Here is a 17693-nt window from a genome sequence, read left to right on the forward strand (position 1 = left end):
GGTGGGAGAGCCTTAGTGTCCACTTAAACTTGGAAGTCAGGCAGCTCCAACCTTTGAACATTGGCTTTGCCTGTGACTGGCTGTGTGACCATGGGTATATGACCTCACACCTGTGCCTTAGTTTACTTATATGTAAAATAGGACATAGTAATAGGGACTACCTCGGAGGGTTGTAAGGATTAAATGAGTGTAAAATTGCACGGCACCTGGCTCCTAGTAAACACCCAAAGGAGGTGAAAGTTATTGTGGATGGTGGGTAAGGAATGAGTGGGAAAATTAGGAGGAAGAGAGGATAGAGAACTGGGCTAGAGGTTGGGGTCCTGTTCTCCTGGGTATCAAGTTGACCAGTTCAAGGTGTACATTTTTGTTGTATGATGTTTTCTTTAAATTATATTTCACAATGTAATAGAACAACAACAAAAAACTAACAAAACACCTTATGGTAGCTGTGTGCCAAGGTCAGCCTGGCCCCCAGCATCCTGGAACAATCCAGGGGGTTAAGGGAGGAGGGTGGGTGCCCCCTGGAGCCCCAGGACTAGGGGTATGGCCCAACAGGTTCCTTCCGCACCTTTCTCCCCATGTTGGGCAAGTCGTGAGGCAGAAGCTGAAAGTGGGCCCCCTATTTGGCGCAGTGCCAGGCTGGCAGCTACTCCTGGGCAGCAGGGTTGTCCTTTCCCTGGCCTTTGCCCGCAGCTGCAGCGTCTCCTCTTTCCTGGGTGGCCTCCGCTCCATTGTTGGCCGAAGGGGTCAGAACCCGCAGCCACCTGCATTATTGATGCTCCTGCGTAAGGCAGGAGACACGAGGGGTAGATTGAGCCTGTAGACGCCGCTAGAGCAGAACCGGGGGAGTGCGCTGCGGAGGGCTGAGGGGGCCTGCGGGTAGCCAGGTCTTTGGGAACAAGAGAGGACGAAGACACCCGGGAAGCCCCTCTTCACTGGGCCAGCCATGGGTGAGAGGAAGGGCAAAGCACCCCAACGCCGGGAGGGACCCGAGGGTCCGGCCTCGCGGGAGCAGGAGTCCCAGTCCGCCAGCGTAGATGGCGTGCCCAGCCGGGAACGCCGACAGGGTCGTGGTAAGGCCCGAGGGGTAAGACCAATCTTGGAGCCGGCCACCGCGGGAGGCCAGGGGACCTCTGGGGTCCACAAGAAGCCCATTGCGGATAGGAACGGCGGCTACAGACGGCCCGGGGCTGGTCCTTCATCGGAGGCCCAGGGGAGACAAGAAAGCACGCGGCGTCGGGGACGCGGGACTAAGAAGAGCCGGGAGCCCGGGGACAGACATGCGGGACGCCTGGAGGAGGAGAGTCTCCCTCGAGGAGAAAGGACGACAGGCAAGCGCGGCCGCCACAAGAGAGAAGAAAAAGGGCGCGGACCCTCGGTTCGGCGGGGACTCAATGAGGATACATCGCAGGGAGACGGAGGCAGCTCCTGCCGGGACAGTGAAGCCCCCGAGGCCGAGGAAAACGGCAGCCAGAACAGCGGGGCTCCAGAGCTGCGGCCCAAATCGGAGCAAACGGACACGGGCTCCGGAAGTACCCAAACAGGGTCAGAGTCAGCGCTGGAGCCGGGAGAGCTCCCGAGCAGCGATGAGCCCCCCGCGAAACCCCGGAGCCAGGAAGGATCGTCGGGGACGGGGCCCCAGGGAACGCACGAGGATTCCGGGACAGACAAGGACTCGAGTCCGGAGGGGGCCGGGCCTGGACGGGGCCCACTGGCAGCCCCAGGATCCGCGAGCCAGGACACGGAGGCCGAAGAGACTGAATTGGGCAGAAAAGCCATGGCCTCCAGTCCCCTCGAGAGCAGCCGCGCGTGCGTCCCTCAGAAGTCGCGGGCTTCTCGGGACCCCAAGCCGGCCCAGGACACGAGTAACAAAGGGACGCAGCGGGAGGCGGAGCCGCGGGACGCCGAGCCCGGTGGGGCCGAGGTCTCGACTGCCTGGAATCAGCGACGCCAGGTCGGAAAGGTGGTGGGGAAGGTGCAAGAAGCAGCGGACGAGAGCGAAGCGGGAGCTGAAGGGGGAGACGGACCCGGTGACCCAGCACCGCTGGCCGCCCTCGTGGCGCTCCACAGGCTCCGCGCGAGGCCCCAACCAGGCCCCGCTTCCCAGGCCGCGGGTCCCCGCCGCGCGGGCCTCAAGGAGCGGCTCCTGCGCGTGGCTCGGGCTTTGGGCCTCCTCCGGTGGCTGTGGCGTCGGCTCTGGCTCAGAGCGAACAGGGGGCAGGGGGCGGGGCCGCGGGCAGGCGAGGAGCAGGGGGCGGGACCGCGAGGGGTCGATGGGCGGGGTCGCGGGCCCCGGCTGCGGAGCCGTCTAGCGCTGCGCTTGGCGGGCGTCGCGGGATTGGGAGGACGGCCGAGGGCTCCCCCTGGCGGCAGCCCGAGCTCCCCACAGGCGGCGACCAGCCCAGCCCGCGAAGAACCTTCTGAGGACGAAGACCCGACCCCGGATCCCAAGTTCGCGGTCGTGTTTCCCAGGATACACAGGGCGGGGAGGTCGTCGAGCAGCCGGAGTTCAGAGGAAGCGTCTGCAGACGCCCCCGCCGGGGAGGGGCTCATTTGGCCTTGTGCAGAGGCCTCAAGGGACAGTGAAGGGCGCAGGACAAGTGGAGAAGGGGTGGCCGGGCCCCGCCGCGGCTCTCTCCTCTGCCCGACTCCCCTCATCGAGCTCCCACTAGACGAGAGCGGCTCCAGCAGCCAAGCAGAGCCCGAGGCCTTGGAAGCCGAGGCTTCGGTTCACTGGGCGCAGGGCACGGACACCAGCGAGGACCCTGGGCTTGGCACCCACGCTCTGCTGCCCCGACTCACCCTAGAGAGGAGCCTGGGCCCCTGTGGGTCCCAGAGGGAACGGTGGGAGCCGGAGGATGAGACCGAGGAAGCACTAGAGAGGGAACTGGAGCTGAGCCTCGGAACCGGCCTGGAGGCGCCGTCCTTTCCCGGTGCTGAGGGCAGGAGCCTCACGGAAGTCCTGGAAGACACCGAGGACCTGGCCCGGCTGCGGTGAGTGAGCACGGTTCCAAATCTGCCATACCTGGGTCACACAGTTCCTCCTGTCGCACCCTACTCCCGTTTTTATAAATTGTAGAGATGTTGCCTCACTAAAGGCCGTCTGGCTGGAAGGGGCAGGTACCTCTGCCTAGGACTTCCTTCTCTAATTGGCACAAAGCTTCCCTCTGGGTCAGCAGCCTGGTCCTGCTTGTAGGCCCTTGAGGGGGGTAATTTACTTAGCAGCTGGGTCCGTGTTATGTGTGAACAGGGCTCAGAGAAGTGCATGACTTGCCCAAAGTGTCTCTGCAGCCAGTGGCAGCACTAACCTAGGACTTCCCTCCACACAACTCCCTGCTCCTCTACCCTGCTGTCCCCACAGACTGGTGTGTGACAGCTCCGTGCTTCTGTGCCTCAAGAAGAGGTTCCACCTGGGCAGAATCTACGTATGAGGGGACCCAGGGAGGGGATGGTGGGCTGGCACTCCCTCTCCCCCGAGATCAGAGGGCCCTCCATCACCTCTGGAGCTTGTCCTTCCTGGGCTGGGTGCTGAACCCTTCAGAGAGGGGTTCAGCACCCAGCCCAGAAAGGAGCCGGGGGCTGGGCCGGGGACCGTCAGAGTCCCTTTCCATTTGCATCTCCTGCTCCCTCCATGTTCTGGTGAGAGCTTCAGCTTTCTTCCCCAGACCTTTGGGGGGCCCCTCCTGCTCGCTCTGAACCCCCGCCAGCCCCTGCCTCTCTTCTCATCTGAGGTCCTGGCCAGCTACTGTCCCAGGAAGGCCCCCAACACCACCCCGTAAGTGATGTTGCCTCAACAATCCTTTGCTCATCCCCCAGGCTGCTAAGGCCCAGCCTGTCCCATTGACCAAAGTCCTAGGGACTTTGGGCACGTCCTGCCTTCACCTAGAAGGGCGCTGGATGCCCCTGGCAGCCTTCTCATCTGCCCCTACCCTCTTTCCCCAGACATATCTTTGCCGTCGTGGCATCAGCCTATAGCCGGTCTCAGAGCACTGGGCAGGGCACCTGCATTCTTGTCAGGTGGGTCGTGGCTGCCCTATTAGGCTGAACCCACAGGCCACACTGAGGGCTGGGGGTGGGGGTGGGGGCACATGAGGTCTGCATTTGAAACGGTCAGTTTGCTCCACTGCTGGGTGGCAGCTCTGGACTTTCTAAGGACTGTGTTCCTGGCTGAAGTCGCCACATGTGTCTCTTGAATTAGACATCTCGGGTACATTTTTCTGTTTGGTCTCCATGCCCGGGGTCGATCTTTCCACATTTTGGGGGGTCTCCTTTAGGGTGCATATCACCTTCAGGTGGGCATATCCCCACTTCATGGGCTCAATGGGGTCAGTCCATGTGCCCCTTCCTGGAGACCCTAACAGCCCTTCCCTCCTGCAGTGGGCACAGTGGTTCAGGGAAGACAGAAGCTGCCAAAAAGATTGTGCAGTTCCTAAGCAGTCTGGAGCAGGAGCAGACAAGGGGCAGAGGGTGTCAGGTAAGGGGCAGCTGGCCATTTCCCAGGGGTCCAAGAGGAACCCTCCTCCTTTGGGCCGGGAGGGTGGTCTTCAGGCCTCTGGCTTCTCCTCAGGGACAGCCCCAGGCATTGCCTACGGTGGGGGCAGGTTGGGGTGGGGTGGACTGACCCTCCACGGACCAGCACAGTCCCCAGGCACAGAGCGCCTTCAGCTGCGATGCCTGAGCAGTGGGCACCACTGCCGCTCCTGGGGATCCTTGAATGCCCTTCCCCCACCCAGCTGGATGACGTGCTGCCCTTGCTTGGCAGCTTCGGCCATGCCAAGACAGTCCTCAATGCTAACGCCAGCCGCTTCGGCCAGGTCTTATGCCTCTGCCTGCAGCAGTGAGTGATGGGGTCCAGGTGGGCACAGGGGGCACGCATGATTACCTCCCTTTACTGGGAACCTAAGGCTGTTGCCCTTGGGTCCAGCCCATGGTGGGTCCCATTCTGAGTGGGGCCCCTGGGTTGCATGCACCCTGGATACCCCCAGCCAGTGTCCTGTGCCCACAGTGGGGTCATCGTGGGAGCTTCTGTGTCACATTATCTGCTTGAGACCTCAAGGGTGGTGTTTCAGGTAAGACCCACCCTGCTGCTCAACACTTGCCAGCTCTCAGAGTGGGAAAGAGGGAGGGGCCACTGTGTGTGGAGTCGGGGGGCTGTGGTCCCTAAGCCCCCAGGCCTGCCTTCCCCAGGATTTGTCCTTGCTGGCTCTGGGGCACAGAATCAGGCCACTGCTCCCCCTAAGTCAGTCCTCCTCCAAGGCCCAGGCAGAGCGGAGCTTCCATGTTTTTTACGAGCTGCTAGCAGGGCTGGACCCTGTGGAACGGGAGCGGCTCTCCCTGCAGGAGCCAGAGACCTACCACTACCTCAACCAGGTAGGGACGAGGTGCATTGGGTGCAGGCGACAGGGCCTGCCCAGGGAAAGGTCTCGGCAGAGGGATCTGAGGGGGAGCTGAAGTGGAAAGAGGCTAAGGGTGGCCAGGCCCTGTTCCCCACCCTTGCTCTGCCCTGTAGGGCCGGGCCTGCAGGCTCCAGGGCAAGGAGGATGCCCAGGACCTCACAGGACTGGTGAAGGCCCTGCAGGCGCTGGGCTTGTGCCCCGAGGAGTTGACCGCAGTCTGGGCTGTGCTGGCCACCATCCTGCAGCTGGGCAACATCTGCTTCTCCTCATCAGAGGTGGGCTTCCCCTGAGGCGCCGGACCTGTGTGGCCTGTTTGCATAATCGGCAACAATAATGATGCCCACCACTTGTGTGAGGCAAAGCCCTGGGCCGCCTTCAACTGCCCGGGAAAGCAGGCAGATTCCCATTGTATAGACAAGAAAACTGAGACCTGGATTTTCTGCATCTACGCCAATGTCTGTCCCCAAAGCTGCCACCACTGGGAAACATACCTGGCACTCATTGAGCAGCTGTTATGTACCTGGCACTGTATAAATCACGTCCATATGTTTTCTAATTCGGTTCTCATCACAGCACCTGGACCTCCAGGGCATTGTGTCCCCTTTAATAGTAAGACAGTGGAGGCTGAGAGAAGACACTTAGTAGGACCAGCCAGCTAGCAAAGAAGTCAAGTCAGGACTCACATTCTTAGACTCCAGAGCCGGCTCCTACCTGCCCAGGTCTACCTTTGGGTAGCAGGGCAGCTTGTTAGGCAAAGCCAGGCCTGGCCCCTGCCCTGTGGGAGGCACAAGCAGAGCTCCCCTTGCTCCCTCCCTCCTCTGTCCAGAGCGAGTCTCAGGAGGTGGCTGCTGTGTCCAGCTGGGCCGAGATCCACATGGCAGCAAGGCTGCTGCGAGTACCACCCGATCGCCTGGAGGGGGCTGTCACCAGGAGGGTCATGGTGAGCTCGAGGGTCCTGGGGAGGCACGGGCCCAACCAGGCCACCTGAAGGCTTGCTGAGCACCCAGGTGGGCCTTGGGCCTGACGTACCACGTACACATCCTCTGCCCTCCAGGAAACGCCTTATGGCCGGGCCTCGAGATTCCTCCCCATGGAAAGCGCCATTGATGCCAGGTGGCCCTGGGGGCAGGAGAGCGCTGTCACCCCACCTGGCTCTGTGCTGCACTTGGCTCACACACCATGCCCACAGGGACGCCCTGGCCAAGGCCCTGTACTCGCGGCTCTTCACCTGGCTTCTGAGGACGACCAACTCGCGGCTGGCACCACCCCGGGAGGGAGACGGCATGGACACTGTCACTGTTGTGGACATCTATGGCTTTGAGGTCACACCTTGGGTGGGGCCCAGCACGGGGTGCCCATCTCATCCTGCTTATTTCTGGGGACCCCAGCAGCTCCATTTCTCCTGTGGGGGGCACTCGTGAGCTGTTTGCCTGCCTGGCCCTGAGATGGTTCAGGAGACAGCTGCACACTCCAGAGGTGCAGCCTCTCTGCTCCCCTCTGTCCAGTCTTGACATCGCCTCCGGAGAGTTCTGTCCTGCTTGGCCTTGCAGAGTCTCACAGGAGCCTCGAAGGCAGTGGAAGACAGAGACCCTATGACGGGTCGGCCCGTAGCCTCACCTGCTGTACACCGAGAGGAGTGGAGAGAGGGAGTCCCCCACATCACCCTGACTTTTCATAAGCTCTTCACCCCAGAAGATCCCACCTTCTCAGGGCAGGAAGGAGGGGGCTAGAGCAAGAGGTGGTGCCACCCTCCATTCCTGGATTGGCACTGCTCATTGCACCCCCGCGCCCGCTCCCTTCTGCTCCCCAGTGTGTCCTTGGTCACCATCCCCTCTCTGAAGGGGGGGATGACATGACAAGTGTGTGTGTGTGTTCATGTGCGCTCGTGCATATGATTTAGAGCATGTGAAAACTCTGCAAGCTACAGGAAGTGGGGGCTTGCTGGGATTACCAGTAAAGTGCTGGGGGGCACAGAGGAAGGAGCCTGTAATCCCTGCCGGAGGAATGGCGACTGCTTCTTGGAGGCGGCAGCCTGGAGCCCTACTTATGAGGATGTGGGATACTGATAGCCAGTGAGCTAGGCTGCAGGCTAAGGAGGCTTCCAGACCACAGGGTGGCTGCGACCAGAGGCCTGAAGGCTCACAGCCATGCTGCGGCAGAGGGCAGGGGTGTGGGATCGTAGAGGGAGGCCTGACTACGGCTGGGCTGGGCTAAGGCGGCCTGCACACTGTGCCAGGGCCTTTGCACTTGACCCTGTAGGCTGCAGCATCAGCCCTGGGGCACCACTCTTCCCTGAGTGCTGGGGAGAATGTAGGCAGCCCTGTGAGAGAGGGATGCAGGGTACCAGGAATGTGTGCCGGCCCTCCACACCTGCCCTGTTTCCCCACCTGTGTGGGCACCCACCTCACTGCCCACATGCCCCCAGGCCCTGCGGGTCAATGGCCTGGAGCAACTGTGCAACAACCTTGCCAGTGAACGCCTGCAGCTCCTCTCCGTCCAGATGCTGCTGGCCCAGGAGGAGGTAAAGGGACCCGGGCATGGATGCGGAAGGGGGCACCCAGCTATTTCCCAGAACACAAGCCATCCCTAGTAAAAAAAAGAAGGCACTGCACTGAGAGCTCTGCCCCAAAGCTCACGTGCTATGGGCTGTCTCAGTCCTTCTGAGCCTCAGTTTACTCATCTATGAAATGGGAGGACCACCCCAGCTCTGGCTCAGACGAGGCCCCCCAGGAACGTGGGTAGGCTCCGTAAGTAGCCAAATGCGGTCTGTTCCCAGGAGGAGTGTCAGCGAGAGTTGCTGCCCTGGGTGCCCATCGCCCAGCCCCCGAGGGAGTCGTGCCTGGACCTCCTGGTCGGCCAGCCCCACAGCCTCCTGAGTATCCTGGATGCCCAGACGTGGCTGTCCCAGGTGAGCCCCCAGCGGTGAGACAGGGAGTGGGGAAGTGACAAGCTGATGGGGTCCAGGGACCCTGTCGACAGCCAGCCCCTCAGCACAGCTTGGGGAGGCAGTGGCTGCACTGGATTCAGACCATGGCTCTGGGTGACCTTGAGCAAGATGCCTGTCTTCTCTGAGGTTCTTCAAGTCCTCGTTGCAGATGGGGGACAGTAGTGTTGGAGGGGCAGGGTGGTGGGGACTGCGCAGAGCTCTGCAGAGCTTGCAAGGGTCCCTCAGGCCTCCAGTCAGGAGCGGCAAGCCTTGGCCAGGGTGAATCCATTCCACACATACTGCCTTCCACCCACCCCTGCCTAATAGCTTCCGTTACTCTCCAGCCTCTGCCCTACTTGTATTTTTATAATACTAGTGTCCACGAGCAATTACAGCGTGTTCATTGATTCTTTCTCCAGAGCTAGACTGAGCGCCATAGGGCTGGGCCCTTGTCTGCAGGATTCTGTTCTAGCGCTATGCATGGTGCCTGGTACACCGTTAAGGGTTCACTAAATATTGAATGAATGCGTGAATGAATGAATATGTGTGCCAGGAACTATGCTAGAGATAAAAAGGTGAGCAAAAATAGACCCAGTCCCTCCCTTAGAGCCTGCAGTGTAACAGGAGAGAGGTGTTAATCACACACACACACACACACACAAAGTCACACCAGGATGGCTCCATGGATGGGTGTTCAGGGTCACGAGAGCATGTGTGTGGCTTGGGCCCCCTCTGGGATCTGAAGCCATTTCAGGTATATACCATGACCCCAGCTATGAGATGACCCCCCATTTTCCCATTTAGAGGTTGAAAATAAAAGATGAAAACTAATGATAAAATTATTCAAAGGTCATATTTCATCAATCAGTATTAATATAAACGTAATAGTATATGATAATATGAATATATTATCTATTATAATGACATTATTTTATATGTAATATTCATACACATTTGAAATCCCTTACCAGGTAAACCCAGCATGTTGATTCATAAATGATTGCTTTTCCCGGTTCACATTTCATAAAGTTGTATTCTTTTTTTTTAATTATTGGGGAAGGGGAACAGGACTTTATTGGGGAACAGTATGTACTTCCAGGACTTTTTTCCAAGTCAAGTTGTTGTCCTTAAGTTGTTGTCCTTTCAGTCTTAGTTGTGGAGGGCACAGCTCAGCTCCAGGTCCAGTTGCCATTACTAGTTGCAGGGGTCGCAGCCCACCACCTCTCAAGGGAGTCGAACTTGTGGTTGAGAGGATGCGCTCCAACCAACTGAGCCATCCGGGAGCTCAGCGGCAGCTCAGCTCAAGGTGCCATGTTCAATCTTAGTTGCAGGGGGCAGAGCCCACCATCCCTTTGCGGGACTCGAGGAATTGAACTGACAACCTTGTGGTTGAGAGCCCACTGGCCCATGTGGGAATCGAACCGGCAGCCTTCGGAGTTAGGAGCATGGCGCTCTAACCGCCTGAGCCACCGGGCCTGCCCCTTCATAAAGTTTTAAGAAAACTTATCACAGGTGTCTTTGACGTCTCAGGGCCCCTTTTGGAATCACACAGCATGGTTTTTCCAGGGCTCAGCATTAGGTCTCCATTCTTTGAAACAGCTCTTTTCGAGTCTGTGTTGGGTGTTGAGCCCTGAATTACTACCCCAAGCCACATGTCCCATCTATGTAACATTAAGGCGGGTGTACCCCATGCATTTGTGGTTATATGTTCCTTAGACCCATAAAATAACTTCTGCCGGGTTGCTTTTTTGAAGTTTCCTTGAAAGACTTGTTTAGAAACACCTATAGGTATGAGGCCACACTCCCAGGAGTGATTACTGGATCTCTCTTAAAGTCCCTGTCTCCCTCCCCGCCCCTGGCCCGTTTCTGTAAAATTATTTTATTGACTGAGTTTCAGTGTGTCTTTTATTGACCAAGGCGACTGTGTTTTTCTCAAATAGTTCTTTGCTGTTCAAGTAGTCACCAGGAGGGAGAGAGCTCGCCCTTTATAAGGACTCAAATATGGAGTGACTCTTCCTGTCTGAGGAAGACGTTTGGGAAACAAAAGCAAAGCTCACCTCAGATTCGATGCCACGGAGTGGGGGAGAGGGGAGGGGAGCGCAGTCCAGGCTGGGGGAGCAGCAGCATAGGCCTGAGGGAAGCCTGTCTGTCTCATCAGGCCACAGACCACACCTTCCTCCAGAAGTGCCACTATCACCATGGAGACCACCCGTGCTACGCCAAGCCCCAGCTGCCCCTTCCTATCTTCACCATTCGACATTATGCAGGAACTGTCACCTACCAGGTAGGGTTAATCAGAGACAGTGTGACCCTGGTGTTCCTCTCAGAGCTGAGTCACCTGACAGGTGACAGGAGTGGGTGAGGGGAGGCACCTTCCAAGGCTTGGCCATCTGTGTGTACCTACTGGGGCCCCATCCAGTTCTGAGCCAGCATTAGGGGGTGGGGTAGTAGAAGCTGTGGGACCCTCCAAACCAGAAAAGGGCAGAGCATGCATATGGGACCTGGCTCAGCCTCAGAAGAAGTTCCACTCTCCTTCTGAGCCTCCATTTCCTCATCTGTAAAATGGGAGTGGGAATCTGTCCTACAGATTGCATGGCTTAAATGCAGTAATAACCTGAAAGTGGCTGGGCAGGGACCTGGCACATACTAAGTGCTCACTGAAGGGACTTTCCCATCCACTGCACACCTACCTAAAAGGAGAGGCTCTGAGGGGAGGGGGCCTGGTACAGAGTAGGACCCTGTGACTGGTTTCAAGTGGGGAAAGTCATGTAAGGCTTCCTGGAGGAGGCAATGTGCTCTAATTGTAGAAGGGAAAAAACAGACAAACAAAAAAACTATCCAGGAGTTACCCAAACAAGAAACAAAACGGGTATATGGCAATTAGATCTTTAAAAAGAAAAGAAAAGAAAAGAAAAGAAATCACATTAAAAGAAGAAAAAAAAGAAAAACAGAACAAGGAGATTGAATAAAAAAAACTATGAAACTGTATTGAAGGTCACAAAAGAAGACTTAAAAATAGAGGGACAAACCACGTTCATGTTGGGAGCCCTAATGTTGTTCACTCTTTCCCAGGTGATCTAGAAAAGTGATACAATTCCAAACAATACCCCGATGGGGTTTTTATGGGAGGAGGAGGAGGAATGGGTTTTGATGAAATTATTCTGAAGTATTATCTGGAAAAGAAATACATGAGAATAGACAATAAGATATTGAAAAGCAAAAGATTGTGGAAGAATTTGCTCTACTGGATATGAAACCATGTTTTAAAGCTCTGGTAATTAAAAGGGTATTGATAAGGTATTGGTAAGGTACAGACCCATCAATGGAACAAAATTGAAAGCCCCCAACAAACCCAAGAGTATGTAAAGAAACTAGGCAAAGGTGGCCTTAAAAATGTGGCCAAATATACATAACATAAAATTTACCATTTTAACCATTTTTAAGTGTACAATTCAGTGGCTTTATGTACATTTACATTGTTGGTAACCATCACCACTATTTCTAGAACTTTTTCATTATCCCAAACAGAAACTCTGTCCCCATTAAACACTAATTCCCCATTCTCCTTCCCCCCCCCCCGCCCCTGGTAATGTCTAATCCACTTTCTGTCTCTGTAAGTTTGCCTATTCTAAGTGGAATCATAACACACACACACACACACACACACACACACACACACACACACATTTCTTTTGTGTCTGACTTATTACACTAACCGTGTTTCAAGGGTTCACCCATGTTGTAGCATAAATCCTTCCTTTATGCCTGAATAATACTCCATTGTATGGATGGAGCACATTTTGTTTACCATTCTTCCATCGATGGACACTTGGGTCGCTTCCACCTTTTGGCTCTTGTGAATAATGCTGCTATGAATACGGGTGTACAAGTATCTGAGTTTGTGCTTTCAACTCTTTCGGGTATCTACTCGTATCTAGAAGTAGAATTGCTGGGTCAGATGGTAACTCTACGTTTAGCTTTTTGAAGAACGTCAAACTGTTTTTGTCAGTGGCTGCACCATTTTACACCCCTACCAGCAGTGTGAGAGGGTTCCAGTTTCTCTACATCCTTGCCAATACTTGTTATTTTACCGTTTTTTGGTTTTTGTTTTTAATTCCAGCCACTTGGTGGGTGTCAAGTGGTGTCTCATTGTGGTTTTGATTTACATCTCCCTAATGATTAGTGATGCTGAGAATCTTTTCATGTGCTTCTTGGCCATTTGTATAGCTTTGGAGAAATGACTATTCAAGTCTTTTGCCCATTTTTGAATTGAGTTGTTTGTTTTTTCCTTGTTGAGTCATAGGAATTCCTTATCTGATATGTGATACTTTCCTATTCTGTGGGTTCTCTCTCTCTCTCTCTCTCTCTCTCTCTCTCTCTCTCTCTCTCTCTCTCTCTCTCTCGCGCGCGCGCGCGCCTTCCCTCCCTCCCTCTCTCTTTGGTAATATAAACATAGCTTACTTGAGAAGATTTTTAAAATCTGAAATGCAGATGATGTGCTTTTACTTAACACGTACATTCTATGTCCTTTTCAGTGGGATTCAGTGGGCGTTCTTCCATCATACTCTTAGCAGCTGTGGTGACAGTATCATCTGACAAACCTCATCTCGACTCAGCTTGTTGGGCTAGTCTACTTGACTGGTTCAAGTTACATGGGAAGCTCAGTGTCACCCATCTTTTGTAGGCCATCTGCTGTGGAGATTGTCCAATAGGTTTCTCTAGAAGCTTAACTTCTCTTCCTGGGGCCTGGTGGCGGTGGCGGGGTCTCAGTGTCCATGTTTCTGCCGGCCTCAGGAGGCCACCTTTTCATTCTCTGACTAGTGTCTTTTGATGCACGAAAGTGTTTAATTTGGGTTTAAATCCAGTGTATCTATTTTTTTTCTTTTGTTGCCTGTGCTTTTGGTGTCATATTCAGGAAATCATTGCCAAGTCTGATGTCGTAAAGCTTCCTTCTTATGTTTTCTTCTAAGTGTTTTATAGTTTCAGGTCTTACATTTAGGACTTTAATCCATTCATTTTGAGTTAATGTTTAGATATGGTGTGAGATAAGGGTCCAACTTCACTCTTGCATGTGGATTTCCAGTTTTCCCAGCACCATTAGCTGGAGAGACAAAGGTGGCCTTATAACTCGGAGGGGAGAGGCTGGATCATTTGACAAGGGGACCAGCCTCCACACCCAGCCTTCCCCTCCTTGGCTTTTCCTCCCCTCCCCACATTGTCTCTTGCAGGTTCACAAGTTTTTAAACAGAAACCGGGATGACCTTGACCCTGCTGTGGTGGAAATGCTTGCCCAAAGCCAGCTCCAGGTCCCCCTGCAGCCCTTCTTGGGTCCCCAGCCCTCCACACTCTCTCTCCCCATCCTGCCTTTCTTGCCTGGACACTGTTGCTCAAAGGGCTCGCCCTCCAGCTCCCTGGCTCCCTGGGGTGGGCAGCAGGCAGGGCTATGGACAGGCTGGGTAGGTGAGCTGGCTCAGCCCCCTCTCTCCCCACAGCTAGTGAGAAGCCTGTTCCAGGAGGCAGAGCCCCAGGCTGGGGGCGGGCAAGGCAAACCCACACTGGCCTCTCGCTTCCAGCAGTCCCTAGAGGACCTCCTAGCCAGGCTGGGCAGGTGAGAACAATGCCCCCCACACCCAATGGCAGGGAATTGGATGGGTGGCTGATCTGTACCCAAGTGACGCCCTCCTTCCACCCGTCAGGAGCCATGTCTACTTCATCCAGTGCCTCAACCCCAACCCCGGCAAGGTGAGCTGCCCCAGCTCCTGGCCCCAGAGCCCTCCCACCCCTGCCCTGCCCTTCTCAGCCTGCCTCCTCCCTGCTTGTACCCTGTCCTGCTTTCCCCACAACTTTAAGCCCTTGACTCCAGCTGTCATTGCTCTGTCCCATGGCCACAGTTTCCAGGCCTTTTTGATGTGGGACACGTGGCAGAGCAGCTGCGCCAGGCAGGTGTCCTGGAGACTGTCTGTACCCGCAGCGCCAACTTCCCAGTACGGGTAACCTTCCAGGCCTTCCTGGCCAGGTAAGGCTCCAGGATGGGGGCAGCCAAGGGCCCACACACCTCAGGGACAGGACTCATGAGGAAGGCCACCTGCAGTGACTGGCAGACCTGGGCTTCCTTCAGGGTGGAGGCGGACCCACTTTCCCAGAGGCCCGGGGCCTAGCATCCAACCCTTCCTCTCTCTCTCTCTCTCTCTCTCTCTCTCTCCCCCCTTCTCTCCCTCCATCTCTCTCTCTCCATTCACTGCCCCTCCTCCATTCAGCAAAACTCTCCTGGGTGCCTAGCACATAGTAGGTGCTTTCCAAATGATTGTTGAATGACTTAGAGACTGAATAGACATCTACGGTCCTGGGGTGTCAGTGTGGAGGGAGGTTTACACTGTGCTTGTTTCAACCTTGACTCTGTCCTTGGGGCAGGTTCCGGACCCTGGGGACAGAGGGGCAGGGAGAGCTCTCTGACCGGGAGAAGTGTGGCACCATCCTGAGCCAGGTGCTGGGAGCTGAGTCGCCCCTCTGTCACCTTGGATCCACCCAGGTGGGTGTGTGTGCAGAGGGGCAGACATGATGGGAGAGCAGCATTCTGGGACAAACTCAGGATTTGGTGTTCATTCTGGGTGGGGGGGAGATGGAGTGTGGCAGGTGTCCCAGGCACCTCAGGAGAATAGATGATTTGGCTGGAAGGGAGGGGGCTGAGGCTTCAGGAAAAGAGCAGGGTGGGCCCTGGCCCCCTGGCACCCACACCTGGCCTGCATCCAGCCCGTGCCTCTGCCCCTAGATCCTGCTGCAAGAGCCGGGCTGGCGGCAGCTTGAGCAGCACTGGGCCCAGCGTCGTTCCCAGGCGCTGCTTACCCTGCATCGCGGCCTCCTCGCCTGCATCTCCCGCCAGCGCCTCCGCCTCCTGCCTCGGATGCAGGCTCGTGTGCGGGGGCTCCAGGCCAGGTCTGCAGGGGTCGGGGGAGGCCACGGGCCTCCTCAGGTGGTGGGGCAGGGTCAGGGAGACATAAGGCCTCAAGGCAAGTCTGCCTGCCCCAGTGCCCTCCCATCATCACTGGACTGTCCTTGACAGCATCCTGCCCACACCCACGCAGTCTGCTTGAATACCCCCTGTCACGGGAAGCTCATGATCTGTTGAGGACACCCAAACCTGCAGTCTCGACTCCTTGAGTGTTCTTTGTTCTGGTCTGGTCTAGTCTACTTGTCATTCTGCAGCAGGAATGATCTTTTAACAGCATGAGTCCCTGCCTTGGATTTTGGCCAGACTGTTACACTCCAGGCTCTTTGGACTTCCAGGTCCTATGACACTTCCCTCCCTGTTCTCACCTTGTTAACTCCCTTCCTTTGTCACTCCCCTTGTCACCCTTCACAGCCTGCCTGCCTTAGTTTATTCATCCAACAGCTACTGATTGACCTCTATTTACGCTGGGCCAGACTGAGGACCTAGGGATGAAGGCAGAGGTGGGGTTTCCAATGCTAGCTGGGGAGTCAGAGGCAGACAGTAAACCAGCTGCCTGTCTGGGGGCCCTTGGCTACCCCAAAGCTCTGAGAACAAGCGAGGGCAGTGCTCTAGACACCAGGGAAGGCTCCGGAGAGGGGGTACCCATCACCACTCCCTATTTCCAAATGTATTTGTCTCCAACAGAACCTCTGTCCCCATTAAGCAATAATTCCCACTCTGCCTTCCCTACAGCCAGCCCGTGATAACCTCCAATCTTCTTTCTGTGACTATGAATCTGCCTGTTCTAGATACTTGTGTAAGTCAACTCATACAATATTTTCTCTTATGTCTGGCTTATTGCACTGAGCAGAATGTTTTCAGGGTTCATCCATGTTGCAGCATGGATCAGAAATTCCTTTCCTTTAAAAGGCTGAATAATGTTCCATTGTATGGACAGACCACATTTTGTTTATCCATGCATCCATCAGGCACAGTTGGGTGGTTTCCACCTTTAGGCTATTGTGAATAACGCTGCTATGAACACGAGTGTGCAAGTAGGTGTTTGAGTCTCTGCTTTCAATTCTTTGAGGTCTATATGAGGAGTGGAATTGCTGGGTCATATGGTAATTCTATGTTTACGTCGCTTTTTGAGGAACTACCAAACCGTTTTCCACAGCTGCTGCACCAGCAGTGCATGAGGGTTCCACTTTCTCTACATCCTTGCCAACACTTATTTTCCACTTTTTTAATTCCAGCCATCCCAGTGGGTGTGAAGTAGCGTCTCACTGAGGTTTTGATTTGTATTTCCCTAGTGACTAATGATGGTGGAGCATCTTTTCATGTGCTTATGGGCTATTTGTGTATTTTTGGAGAAGTATCTATTCAAGTCCTCTGCCTGCTTTCTGCTTTTTAATTGGGTTATTTGTCTTTTTGTTGTTGAGTTGTAGGAGTTCTTTATATATCATGCATATTAAACCTTATTCAATATGTGATTTGCAAATGGCCTCCGTTCTATGGGTTGTCTTTTCACAAAGGATAATGTCCTTTGATGCACGAGAGCTGTGGACTTATTTTTAAATGTTTCTCCCACTCGGGTTCCTTCAGTGAGGAGTCTGGGCTTTCCTACATCTGGAAAATTCTCAAAGACGTTTTATCTGAATGTTGTTCCTTCCAGGATTTCCTATTAGATTTTCAGTGATGTCATGTTTTTCATTTTTAGAAGTTCTGCTCCTTAAATAATAACATGCCAGACTATTCTGAACACTTATCGTCTATTAATTCATCTAATCTTATCGTGGGGCAGGTATTAGAAAAATCCTCATTTTCACAGATGACAAAACTAAAACCCAGAGAGGTAAAGTAACTTATCCAAGACCACTGTGACTGAACAGGAGATGAATGGCCCCAGATAGTCAGCTCCAGAGTCTGAGATCTCAATCCGCTCGACCGAACAGCTTCTCAGTTGACCTATTCTTTCAAAGTGTCCTGCCCTGTTCTTTTTGCTTCCATGAAGCACCCAGGGAGTTCACTGGCCTGGGATCAGTTTTTACATTCTTGGCTTGGAGGATTCGGGTACTGAGGGTAAGTTTGGACGCCTCCCCACTCTGCTTCCGGGCTTTCAGGAAGCGGTACCTCCGGCGGCGGGCGGCTCTGGGACAGCTGAACACCATCCTACTGGTGGCCCGGCCACTGCTCTGGAGACGGCAGAGACTGCAGGTGAGGTGTTTGGGTGGGGCTCCTGCTCAGGCACCTTGCTGGCCAAGCTGGCCGACCCTGGCAGCATCCACCCTCCTGGCCCAACCACACAAAGTCAAGGCCTCAGAGACCATTGCTGGTTGAGCTCTTCCCACTTTTGTCTGCCTGGCCAGAGTAGGCTGGGGCGTCCAGGAGATCATTGCCTTCCTTCATCCCTGCCGGTCCCCGGACCCATTGTTCCCTCCAG

General features: G+C 54.9%; 1 protein-coding gene across 1 annotated transcript in view; it reads left to right on the top strand.

The window, feature by feature from the left end:
• Positions 1-806: 806 nt before the first annotated feature.
• Positions 807-17693, top strand: part of MYO15B (myosin XVB) — a 32353-nt gene continuing 15466 nt past the window's right edge. The window contains exons 1-22 of the mRNA XM_074319366.2: positions 807-2994; positions 3362-3425; positions 3666-3775; positions 3943-4017; positions 4378-4474; positions 4734-4837; positions 5006-5069; positions 5257-5370; positions 5510-5671; positions 6223-6336; positions 6451-6509; positions 6586-6718; positions 7822-7917; positions 8173-8304; positions 10481-10606; positions 13551-13628; positions 13815-13930; positions 14019-14064; positions 14214-14338; positions 14734-14851; positions 15092-15255; positions 17374-17467. Of these exons, the coding sequence (XP_074175467.2) occupies positions 947-2994; positions 3362-3425; positions 3666-3775; positions 3943-4017; positions 4378-4474; positions 4734-4837; positions 5006-5069; positions 5257-5370; positions 5510-5671; positions 6223-6336; positions 6451-6509; positions 6586-6718; positions 7822-7917; positions 8173-8304; positions 10481-10606; positions 13551-13628; positions 13815-13930; positions 14019-14064; positions 14214-14338; positions 14734-14851; positions 15092-15255; positions 17374-17467 (4239 nt within the window). The 5' untranslated portion in view covers positions 807-946. The remainder of the gene's footprint in view (positions 2995-3361; positions 3426-3665; positions 3776-3942; positions 4018-4377; positions 4475-4733; positions 4838-5005; positions 5070-5256; positions 5371-5509; positions 5672-6222; positions 6337-6450; positions 6510-6585; positions 6719-7821; positions 7918-8172; positions 8305-10480; positions 10607-13550; positions 13629-13814; positions 13931-14018; positions 14065-14213; positions 14339-14733; positions 14852-15091; positions 15256-17373; positions 17468-17693) is intronic.

Source organism: Rhinolophus sinicus, chromosome 12 (genome assembly GCF_057876585.1).
Source record: "Rhinolophus sinicus isolate RSI-liver-muscle chromosome 12, RSI-T2T, whole genome shotgun sequence".
NCBI lineage: Eukaryota > Metazoa > Chordata > Mammalia > Chiroptera > Rhinolophidae > Rhinolophus > Rhinolophus sinicus.